The 13036-nt window shown below is 33.2% G+C and overlaps 1 protein-coding gene across 1 annotated transcript; it reads left to right on the top strand.

Annotated features, from left to right (window-relative positions):
* Positions 1 to 651: 651 nt before the first annotated feature.
* Positions 652 to 2128, top strand: LOC108482466 (uncharacterized). The gene has a single exon (XM_017785600.2). It carries the CDS (start codon positions 1066 to 1068, stop codon positions 1876 to 1878), a length of 813 nt encoding a protein of 270 aa, XP_017641089.1. The 5' UTR covers positions 652 to 1065; the 3' UTR covers positions 1879 to 2128.
* The last annotated feature ends 10908 nt before the right edge of the window (positions 2129 to 13036 follow it).

Genomic DNA, 13036 nt, shown 5'->3' with positions numbered 1-13036 from the left:
ATTTGATTTGTTCTCTTTTGCTTAAGAAAGAAATACAATAAATAATTATGTACTTTCGTTCTTTGTTTTTTTCTTATTCTTTTATAAGATATAAAAATATGTTGCATATTCATATTTTATCATCAATGAGTCTGATTACTCAATACTGCGATAGTATATCTCAGTATTTTGTTACTTATTTATGATAGGGTGAAAATTTTGGATTCCTACTGTTTAGTAATTTTGTCTTTATACTTATCAATAGGAGTATTTGGACATGTTATCATAGTTCATGATATGATCCTACTGTTTTGTTTTGACTCTGTTATTTTTGGCACTAATATTCCGTGCAGGCTTTAGACTTATTGGATACGTGTTTCACTTTAGGTTGTCTGTGGAGCACATGATCCTTTCTGTTCTTAGTACTGACATTCCGTGTGGGTTTCGGGCCTGCTAGACATGTGTTTCCTTCTGGGTTGCCTGTGTAGCACGGTCCCCCTTCTGCGAGATCCTTGGACACACGCAAGCTGAGACCGCAACCTTCCTTTAGTTTGTGCGAGCTGGATCTGCGAGCCTGTCATGCGAGCTGAATCCGCAAACACCTCTTGTTATCCTTTTGTGGTTTGCTTCTCACTCGATCATCTGATAGGACTTGTTTGAGTCACGGGTATATAATCTAGATTCTATCTAAGACTCGAGTTTGTGGTCCCTAACACCTACAAATGTTTGTGGGTCAACTAAGTTGAGTTGAATTAATTATTTAAGTAATAAACATTATGTTGCAGATGGGTTTGGCAATTGCTAACCTTGTTGAGTTAATGGTAAAAAAAAAAACTAGAGATTTGCTCTCTTTTTTTTTTCAAAGATAAGAGCGAAGCTGTTTAGTGGAATACAAAAGGCTGAGCTGTTTCTTTTGATTTTTCAAGAAACGCTGGTATAAGAGAGAAATAAAGGCTTCTGATTTCAGAGTTTCAGTACAACCAATTTATCCTCATTTTTAGCCAACTCTTTCACGTTTTGCCAACTTAGATCTGGTAGAAAGCAACTTGGTTTTCTTTTGGTTCAAGTTAGTTCCTTTATAGTTTTATGAAAATAACAAGAACCCAAAGTCATAAAAGGAGGTTTACTGCTTTTGCTCTCTCATCTTCTCCTCCTTGTAGCATCTCTGGTTCTATTTTGCAATTCACTATACTTTGTTATCTTTTGAACATGGTAGAAATAGCAACTAAGAACCAAAGGTGTTCACCATTTGATCTCTTCAAACCCTATTTACTTTGTGTTTCGATCCTTGTTCCTTCACTTGTTCTAACTAGTTTCCTTGGTTTGGGGTTCTATGTTATCCTTTTCACTACAACAATCTTGATTATATCAACAAGTTTCCTCGTCAAATTCTCAAAGAAAAGTAATGGGGTTTTGGTAGAGAACCCATCTTCCACAAAGCTGCAAGTTGAAGCTGAAGTACTAACGCCATTACTGATGAACAAAACAGTTTCAGATGCATCCATAGAAGCTGATAATGGCATTGTGAATGAGTTCCAAGTTGATGACTCACTAGATTTAACATCAGAAAGGGAAAATGTTGAGATGAAGTGGATGATTTCAGGTAATGAGGAGCGAAATCGTGAAATCTCAGATGAATATTCAACCTCAGAAGAAGATGATGAAGAAGGTCTCATTGAAATAGCTATTCCAAGCAATGACCCCACTGGTTTGAATGAAGAACCAAAACCAAATCTGCAATCCAGTTTGCCAACTTTGTTGCCAGAACCTATGTTCCACCAGCAAGACCTTGTTGAGTTGTTGGAAGAAATAAATGAGGTAAATGAGGAAGAAAATCTAATTGAAATCGACATTTCAATGGGTTCTATCAAATTTCCAACTTTTGAAATTCAAGCTTAAGAGTTAAAATCACTATCTTCTAAACTTTGAGTTCAACTATTTGATGTTTTAGCTTAGGAATTAATATTATTTTTGGTTTATTTTGTTGTTTTTAAATAGCATGGACTTAATTCCTTACTTTTTGGCATATCTATGATGAAGTTTAATGCTTTATAGAGGATGTCTAATCTTTTTGACACACAATGTATAAAGGTATCAACATTTTGACTTTTATATCGCAAGGGAAATAATTGCCCTTTTCTCGTGGAAATGGATTTCTTTTTGGTATTCCTATTGATTATATCATTCTTTTTTGGTTTTACTAATATCAAATTTGGGTGCACGGTCATGAACAGTTGTTCTTGATCTCCTATGCAATAGCTTTACAATTGAGTTATCAATTATAATTATTACACTAAATTAACAAAATTTTAATATAAATATTATAATTATAATATTATATGAGAGATTTGCAATCTATTAATGAATAATAATATGATACCATTATTTTTATTTAAATAAAAATAAAAATAATGGGAAATTTATAAATAAATACCAATAATTTTACTTAAATATAATTAAATAATAATTAATCTATCTACAATATATATGTATAAAAGCATGACCATTATTGTTGTTGTTATTTGATGATAGTATATCATCTTATATTTTTATAGTGTATTAAATATTATTTTTACTAATATTTAAAAATAATTCACGTGTAAATGTAAATAGAAAATTTAAAATAGAGAAATATTATATACTTATTCTTTTATTAACATTACTTTCTAAATTTTTGTTATATTTATCTATATTTTGAAATAAAATTAAAATTTTATATTAATTTAATATAATAAAATTTACTTTTAATAATATTTCTACAAAAATTATTAAATAATTAAATTTTATTACGTTCAAAATGTGGTTAAAAAATATTTTGTATATAATTTTATATTTTAAAAATAATATTATATATAGATATAAAGTAGCATTTTGTTAGTATTTGGTTAATTGACAAAGTACTTTTTTTCTACAAATAGTCTTTAAAATTATCACATGTCTCTTTTGTTTTAAAATATTTATTTTAATATTTTACTATACCTTTGTCCGCCCTTGACTCTACTTATGGAGTCTAAAAATTTCATTGGGAGTATACCAAATATTTTTCCTTTGAAAATTAATATTTAAACATTAAGAAATCCTTGTTCTTTAAATAAAAAGAGTGGTAAGCCTTTTCTCAAGGATGGAGTGATATTGAGTTGTTTAGTATAAACTACATCATTAGTTATTAAATTATGTATATGTTTTCATTTTGGTCACTTAATTAAAAAAATTACAATTTGGTCATTAAATTATTCGAAAATTTTCATTTAAAAAAAAGACTTTTTTTAAGGTACGTTCTTCAACTCATCGATGGGTACTGATCCACCGTACCTTTCATCAAATCATCGCTAGAGGTGATCATGGGCGGGGTTGGGCCATAACAAAATTCCAGGCTCATTTGATCCAACCCGGCCTAAAAAATGGGTCTAAAATTTTGCCCAAGTTTGATCCGAATAAAAATGCTAAAACCCGCCAGTATTAAATTTTTTATATTAGTTTTTATATAAAAATAATTTTAAAAATATAATCATCGAATACACTCAAAATATTAAAATAAATATTTCCCAACAAATTGAAAAAAATTAAAAAAAGTTTTTATACTCAATAAACATTAAGACAAGGGCAACTTAAAGAGCAAATGTCTCTAAAATAGTAGCAAAATTAACAATAAAACAAGAGTATACAATATCCGAACAATTACAACAAAACAATAGCAATATAATAGTGAAATGGTAGCAAAATAATGTAATTTTTTTGGCAAATTTGAGCAGGGCTAGGCCAAAAAAATTTACTTGAGGCTTGGTCCGTTTTCTAAACAGGCATTATTTTTTTGTCCAAACTTATTTTTCAAACTTATATTTTTACTCAAATCATCTTATTTTTCGAACGGGTCTTCAAACTGGACTCATTATCAAGTCTAATTGTTTAAAAATATATATTCTAATTACTTAGATAAAAAATTTTAAATAATTTAATGAAAGAATATAGAATAATTTAATGATTAAATTATAAATTTTTAATGAAGTGACTGAAATGAAAACATATCTTAAATTCCTCCCAATCTAGCACGGCCATAACCCATAAGCCTCAAAATGTGGGCCCTCCTCAACCCTTGGATTTAAATAAACGAGAACCGTCCATTAATTTCCCTCTCCCATCCAACGTGGAACTTAACTAGATTTTAAATCTGGGTTTTCAATCAATTAAAAGTTTTTAGAACACTTTTTGAATGTTAATAAAGAACTGGTACATCACTGTAAGCATTCTTTTCTTTTTTTCCGATTCTTCTGTTTATATTTGGTAATTGGCCTTCAATTTCTTTTTAGTTTTTGTTCGGAATTTTTGTTTATTTCAATGTTTTAAAACTGTAATTTGTTTGGTTTTTTAAGTGTGTTTTATTGAGATTTATTGGGATTAGTTTGGTTGCTGAAAAATGTGGTACATGAAGCGATTTTTCAATTGTTAAATTTAGGATATTTTGTTCTGCCTTCAAATTGAAATTTTCCTAATAATAGACTCTGGTTTTAGCTTTTGTTAAGCTGCGCTTTATTATTTCATATAGGTAGAGAAACAAAAAAAAGAATTATGATATTGACAACCAAACAACTTTTATTATTCAAGTTTAGGTTTATAATGATGCAATTCTTGCTTTTTACTTAAAAAAGTTTCTGTAAGTGCTTTACTTTTCTTATGTAGTATAAAGTGTTGATTGCTTGCGTTCTATTTTGATTTATCGTAGCTGATTTCAGTTGGATTTTGATTTTCTTGAGTTTATATTTTTCTTTTATGGAGAGTTACAACTGTTTGCTCATTGTATTTTATTTGAAGCTTAGGAGAATTTTATTGTGTGTAGAGAAATTTCTTTTGTTATGGGAAAAGATTGCGTTGGAAATTTTTATTGCAAATTAGTATGACCACAAAATTTGAAAATGTTAAATGAACCGTTTGTTTCCACATGTTTAAGCATTTGTTCAATGTAGGTGTTTTTGATGGGTGCATGGTGTGCTGAGTGTTACCATTGTTTACTTGGTTCTTTTGTCTTGAGTGCAGTTAACTCTTGTTTTATCATGTATTATAAATACTTTTATTTGGTTTTTGCAGCCTATTTGTTACTCAATCGTAAAACTTTGGAATTTAGGGAAAAGAAGTTGCTTTTCAAAGCTTTTAGTTTGAATTTGATTGTTTATCGGTGAAGAAAAAGCAAGCACTAAAGTCCCTAAGCCAGTGGCTAATGGGACTTCTCTGCCGGAGAAATCTGGTGTAGCTGTAGCCGAGAAAATAGAAGAAGAAAATAATGTGGTAAAAGAAATGAAAGAAGATAAGAAAGACAATGAAAATGTTGAGACAGAGAAGATGGATGAAGACCAAAAGGGTAAACAAGATAAGGAAAGCAAAGAAAAATTTGAAGAAGGAAAGAAGGACTCAAAAACTGAAGCAATGGAAGAAGAATAGCATTCAAAAGTAAATGACAAGGAAGTAAAAAAAGGAGGAAAACAAAGATGAGGTGGAGGAGAAAGTGGAAGAGTTAATAAAACTATTCTATTATTATTAACTAAAGAACTAAACTTAAATAGAGAAAAGATTCATAATCCTAATTGGAAAAATAGTTCTCTTATTTCTAATAAACTACTAAAAGATAAAATAAAAATATTCCTAGAATATGAATAAAACTTATCTACTTAAATAAGATTTATCTACCTAAATAAATTTTAAATATATACATATTTCAGCACCCTCCCTCAAGTTGGTGCATATATATATCAAACATGCCCAACTTGCTTACAAGAAAATCAAAACTTGTCTTAGAAAGTCCGTTGGTGAGTATGTTAATAATCTGTTGTTTTGAAGGAACAAACGGCGTGCACACTTGGCCTTCTTCAATCTTCTCCTTGATAAAGTGTCTATCAATCTCAACATGTTTAGTTCTATCATGTTGGACTGGGTTGTGAGCAATACTAATGGCAGCTTTGCTACTACAGTACTTCATTGGTGAAATTATTGGTTTCCTCAGCTCTTCCATAATTCTTTTTAACCACATCATTTCACAAATTCCTTGATCTATTGATCTAAACTCAACCTCTGCACTACTTCTTGCTACAACACTTTGTTTTTTGCTTCGCCAAGTTACAAGGTTTCCCCAAACAAATGTACAGTATCCTGATGTAGATCTTCTGTCTATTATTGAGCTTGCCTAATCTGCATCTGTATAAGATTCAATTCCTCTTTATTCGGATTTCTTGAAGAATAAGCCCTTTCCAGGTGAACTCTTCAAGTATCTTAGAATTTGAAACACTGCTTCTTCATATTCCTCCATTGGGGAGTGCATAAATTGACTCACTAAGCTCACTGCAAAAGTTGTGTCTGGCCTTGTATGTAATAAGTAAATTAACTTACCAACTAATCTTTTGTACTGCCCTTTATCAACTAATCAACCTTCTTTATTTCTGAATTTTACATTTGGATTAATTGGTGTGTTAACTGGGCAACAACTACTCATCCCAGCCTCTTTTAAAAGATCAATCACATATTTTTTTTCTGAGAGACCACAAGACCTTTCTTTGATCGAGACACTTCTATTCCAAGAAAGTATGTCAAAGGACCCAAGTCTTTGATCTCAAACTCTAATACTAGATACTCCTCGAGACGCCTTATTTCATCCACATCATCTCCTATAAGAATGATATCATCGACATAAACTATAATAACTGCTATTCTACCTTTTTGTGAATGTCGATAGAACATAGTGTGATCAGCTTGCCCTTGTAAGTAACCTTGTTTTTTAACAACTTGAGTGAACCGTTCAAACCAAGCTCAAGGAGACTGCTTTAGGCTATACAAATATCTCTTGAGTTTACATACTCAGGTTCCAAATTTTTCTTCAAAACCTAGAGGAGGATCCATGTAAACTTTTTCTTCAAGTTTCCCATTTAGGAAAGCATTCTTCACATCTAGCTGCTGTAAAGACCAATCAAGATTAACAAAAATTAATAAAAGAACTCTTACGGAATTTAATTTGGCTACTGGAGCAAATGTTTCAGGATAATCTATCTCGTATGTTTGAGTGTACCCTTTAGCCACCAACCAGGCTTTATATCTATCTAAAGATCCATCTGGTTTGAATTTGGTTGTGAACACCCATTTACAGTCCACCGTTTTTTCCTTGCAGGTAATTCCACTATTTCTAATGTACCTGTTTTTTCAAGAGCGCGCATCTCTTCTAAAATAGCCTCATTCTACTCAAGAACTTGTAAAGCATCTTTTATATTTTTGGGTATTTTTACAGTATCGAGACACGAAACAAAGGTTGAGAATATCGAAGACAAGGCTTTATAAGATACAAAGTTAGACATGGGATATTTGACAATATTTCTAACACCTTTTCTTTTGGCAATTGGAATATCTAATCAGAAAATTCATTTGCTGGATTATGAGCTTTACTTGGACTTTTGACAAGATCTTGCGGGTCGGATTCTTGATGATGAATCTGGTGGATTCCACTTTCTTGATTTTGATTTCTTCTTAAGTAAACAATTAACTCATTTGTTTGTTCTTTATTCTCATGATCAGACTCTACACCTTCATACTTCTTTTCATTAACATTAACATCATTAATTTTTGTATTAATCATAAATTGGCCTTCCCCATTATTAGAATCTCTATGTTGTATATTCCTAGTCTTTTCTTGATCAATTATAGAATCTTCCTTAGTATAATTCCCTCCCTAAAGATTAAAATCAAAATAAAATTGTGTTTCAATAAATGTGACATCCATGGTAACAATAATCTTCCTATTAATTGGATTATAACATTTGTAACCCTTTTTATTAGAAGCATAGCCAACAAAGACACTTTTTTTACTCTAGGATTTAGTTTACCTTAGTTGCGAAGATGAACAAAAACACTACACCTAAAAACTCGGAGGGATAAATCTGTGATCAATTAGAGTTAGGAAAGTTATCTTTAAAGAGACGAAAATAAGTTCTATAGTTTAGAGTTTTACTGGGCATTCTATTAATATGATATATAGTTGTTAATAAAGCTTTACCCCAAAGATAATGTGGTACCTAACTAGTGAACATCGAGGCTCTAGTTACTTTCAAAAGATGTCGGTTTTTTCTTTCTGCAATCCTATTTTGTTGTGGTGTATTTGTACAAGAACTTTGGTGGACTATTCCATGTTTGATTAAGAAAACACCTGATTGGTTGCTAAAAAATTACCTACCATTGTCAGTCTGAAATACTTCTATTTTCACACCAAAATGTGTTTTCACTATAGCATAAAAAGACTAAAACACACTTTTAACTTCAGACTTATCTTTTAATAAAAACACCCAACAAATTCAAATATGATCATCAATAAATGTGACAAACCAACGTTTTTCTAAAAAAGTCGAGACTCTTGAAGGTCCCCAAACATCACTATGAATCAACGAAAAATGTTTAGAGGCTTTATATTTTTTAGGTGGAAAGAATGACTGATGATGTTTAGCCAATTCACAAAATTCACAATGATATGAAGAAGGACTTTTATTTTTAAATAGATTAGGTAACAAATATCTTAAATAGTAAAAATTAGGATGTCCAAGCCTATAATGCCAAATCATAACCTTATCAAAATCAGAAACAAAATTTAAACATAAAGTAGTTGTTGGTTGACTTAGATGGTCGTCTTCAAGAAAGTAAATTCTACCAAATTCTACCAAATTCTTTAGCATTTCCAATCATCCTTCCCGAGACCATATCCTAAAACTTACACATAGATGAGTCAAATATAACATAACAATTTGTGGACTGGGATAATTTACTGGCCGATATGAGATTACAAGTTAGAATTGGCATATGTAAAACATCATGTAAAACCAAGGAAGACGAAATTTTAACAGTGCCTTTCCTGGCTATTGTCGAGAAGGACCCATCTGCTACTTTGATCTTTTTATTTCCTCCGCAAGGTGTGTAAGTTGAAAAAAGAAAATGACTACTAATCATGTGATCACTAGCTCCAGAATCAACAATCTACGTATTTGTTTTACAAGGCTTGACACTAAAAGAAATAGAAAAATCAATACCTGGTTGGGCAAAAGAGGAAGAAGAATTATTGGATGAGTTAGGAATAGAAGAATTCATCCGAAATTGTGGTGACTAAAAAAACTTGTGTAGATGCTCTAATTGTTCCTTAGTGAATGGAAACCCTTTCTAGAGAACTTTGGCCCTCATAATTTCCATTAGTTGTTTGGAAAGCTCTGCTATCTCCTAATTGTGAACCACAACGATTGCCACTCTTTTTCCTTCCATTTGTCGATTTTTCATGGAGCTTCCAACACGTTTCTCGAATGTGCCAATATTTTTTGTAGTGATCGCACCAAGGGTTTTTCCCTTTTTCACTATCATCATTATTTTTAATAGTTACAAGAGCAGAATTATCATCATTAGCTTCAAACCTTGGCTTTAACATTACTTTTCTCCTTGTCTCATCTCTTCTAACCTCAGAAAAAATCTCACGAAGTTTTGGAAGTGGTTTTTTCCCTAGGATCCGAGATCTCACTTCATCAAATTCTTTATTTAAACCAGCCAGAAAAAAAAATAAGCGCTTTCATTCTCTTCTTTTTTCATAGCTTTTACACTATCTTTGGGACACCCCCATTCATCATTATAACACTGATTCAGTTCTTGCCAAAGAGACATCATCTCGTTATAATAAAAAGTAACTTCTTTTTCCTCTTGCCTAGCTTTCCAAAGTTTTATTTTTAACTCAAAAATCTATGAAGCATTTTTTAAATCTAAATAGGTGTCTTTCACAGCGTCCCAAACATCTTTAGCAGTTGGAAGAAAAAGAAAAGGTTTACTTATGGATGCTTCCATGGAATTAATAAGCCAAGCAATTATCATAGAATTTTTTTACCTCCACTTGCTCATCTTTGGATCGCCCACCTGTGGTTGCTCAACTTCTCCATTTAAATGACCTTGTAACATCCTGATTTTCGGGTTTTTCGCGATTCCTGATATTTTAAGTAAATTTCTAAAATTTGGTATGTGATGATGGAATTCATAATTTGGGTATGTAAATGGGCTTATGGAAGGCCCATGAGTTGGCCAAAACCCGGTGGAATTTTTAAATTTTGGACTTAGGAGTTAGGGGTTCTGGCTAGGTGCCCTTATATTAAGTTGTGGGTAAAGTGTATCACAAAAAGATCCTCTAGCAAAGTGGCTAAGTGACGCCACTAGGGAGCTTTAAAGGTGGCGTGTAAGTGTTGGGGGAAGACACAGGATCGATTCCTGTGTTGGCAAATAGGAGTATTTATTTTTGTGCAGGAAGGGTAAGTGTTGGAACCCGAGTGGATTACGTAAGGAGAGAGTTGGATCAAGTCAAATGCATAAATTAAGGAGGGATAAGGGAGAGATTTTAGGGATGTGATATGGAGATAGAGTTGGCGAATAAGGGAGTTTGGAGAGGGATTTTCGAGAGGGGTATTAGGTTAGTAATTTCGGCATTAGGGTCTTAGTTGTGCCGATTTTGTTCTTTGGTGTGTAGTTTTTTCTCTCTTTCTTTTCCAGTCGAATCTACCTCCCTTCTACTCAATTTTCTTATTTTTTCCTTCTTTCAAATCAGCCCACTATTTCCTTTCATTCACCATTGTTTTCCTTATCTCTATTTTTGCCGAAGTCTTAAAAAGCCGAATCGATGAAGATAGGGGGTGCCGATTCTTTGTGACCAGCAACTTTTTCTTCCTTTTCAATAGTTGGCGTTCGGTTCCTTTACCTTTTAGACATCCGGATTCAAGAGGAGAAAGACTGTGGTAAGTGTTCAAACTCTAAACAATTTCTAGTGTAGCTTTGGTCAAAAGCCGAAACTCCAAGTTTAGGGAGATGGCCGAATATGGGCATAGACTCTATGGGGTCTTCTTTTAATATTTTTGGTTTATTTATTGAAGGAGCAGCAAGGTGTAGTGTCGATTTGGAGTAGCTTGGATCGCCGGAGTAGCTAGGCCTAGTCATCAATCGCGACAAAGGTAAGGTGCCTAAGGCCATTATGGATGGTGGCCGAATGTGTAAGTGTTAATATTGGAAAGTTCTTAATTTGGTTCAATTATTGCGAGCTGATCTATTTAACAATTGATTATAGGAGAAATCGTGTAGAGATCTCGTCAAGGAATATCGCAAATCGTGTGTAACGAACCCTTTCATAGCTTAAAGCGATAAAATGCGAAAAGCGAAATGCTCAAATTCGGCATTTCGAGGACTTATGAGCAATGACGCTCACTAGTTAGTTAGAATTGATGAGACAGTGATCGAGAACGATGGAAACGGTAAGAATGTGATTTTTGGCGTTCTTGGTAAGTTGGGCCTCGAGGGAGCGAAATGGGGCCCATTGGGCTTTCGGGCCCATTTGGGTAAAATTGGTAGAAAACGAAAATCTGTTAAATTGCATGATAAGACTGTTAAAACCGTTATGGAATATAGGCTAAGTGGGCCTAGACGACGAAATTGGCTAAGTAGGGCCCATTAGGGTTTTAGGCCCAATAACTCGATTTCGCTAAAAATGGGCCGAATCACTGTTTGCACCCATGGATTGTTAGTAATCGTTAATGAACATGGAAACCCTAATTTTGGTAAAATTACGAGATTACCCTTATAATATGAAAATGACCGTTTGCCCTAGGTAAAATGACCATTATACCCCTAGGGTTTATGTATGATTTTAATACATGGGATTTTGATAAATATGGTATGTATGATATGCACATGAAATGTATGATATGCACATGATATGTATGATATACACATGAGGTAATCATAAATGCATTGGGTTGGGTTTTATATGGACGGAGGAAGTGAAAAGGGCTTATGCCCGATTATCAAAAGGGCTTATGCCCCATTATCAAAAGGGCTTATGCCCCATTATAAAAGGGCTTATGCCCCGATTATTGAAAGGGCTTTGGCCCGATTATTAAAAGAGGCTAGGCCTCCAGGTTATATGATAAAGCAAATATCTTGCCGGTGGAGAGTTTTAGCGGGGTGGGTCGAGTTAATCCCACATGGTGTGTTGGTTGGTACGGTGGAGAGTAGCGGATAGTGAGTTGAGTAGTCTCCCAAATGGGTTGCATTCTTTCATTGAAATTATATGTGATATTGAAATGGGCCTAAGGGCCATACTGATTTCTGATAAAGGCTTGACCCGAGAATATGAAATATGAAAAGGCTTGACCAAGAATATGAAATATGAAAAGGCTTGACCCAAGATTATGAAATATGAAATATGAAATATGAAAAGGGCTACTGACCCGATGCATGATTGAGATTGGATTTGGGCTTAGACCCAACAGTAGTTATTGTTTTGGGCTCTGAAAGGGCTTGTTGCACATCGAGTTTCCAAACTCACTCCCTTTCCTTAACCTTGCAGGTGAGCCTTGATGTGGGGACTTGGGCGGAGGGATTCAGAGTGGCCACGGTGATCGTCTTGGGCTTTAAATAAAGTGTTGGTTTCCATTTAATTTCCTTTAACTATTATTTATTTTTGGGTTGTAATAAGGCCAATTTTAACTTTTCTTTTATTTATTTTCGGGATTATTTTAATTTTAATAACTTTAAAATTGGTTAATAATTATTCAAATGGGCTAGACTTAGGACGTGTTTTCAAAATGATACTTGTTTTCAAATTATCTCAACACCACGATTCATCGGTTAATCAAAGACGTCCACTTAAACGAATTTAAACTCGAAATGACAAAGTGTGGCTATGGTTGTGGGCATGTCTAGGATTGGATCTAATTAAAGAGCTTGGTACTTAGCGACCTTCATGGCTCACCTCTTACGCCTCGAATACCTACACGGTGCTTAGCTTCCATACATTTTGTTAACTCAGCAAAACATATGGCTTTTAAAAACTCTAAAACGAAACTCAGATTTTTAACTCCGATGTGGCACGTCAAATTTGGCCATAACGTTTGGGCCGGGTTTGGGGTGTTACAGACCTAGTTTGCCGCGCTTATCAATTTTTAATTTTACAGACTGCGACCATTCCAGATAATTCTTACCATTCAGCTTGTGAGATGTCAGTTGAAAAGAAAAGTGAGACACC

This window comes from Gossypium arboreum, chromosome 1 (assembly GCF_025698485.1).
Source record: "Gossypium arboreum isolate Shixiya-1 chromosome 1, ASM2569848v2, whole genome shotgun sequence".
NCBI classification, from domain to species: domain Eukaryota; kingdom Viridiplantae; phylum Streptophyta; class Magnoliopsida; order Malvales; family Malvaceae; genus Gossypium; species Gossypium arboreum.
Note: the sequence above shows the minus strand (reverse complement) of the source record. Positions and strands in the feature narration are given on the sequence as shown.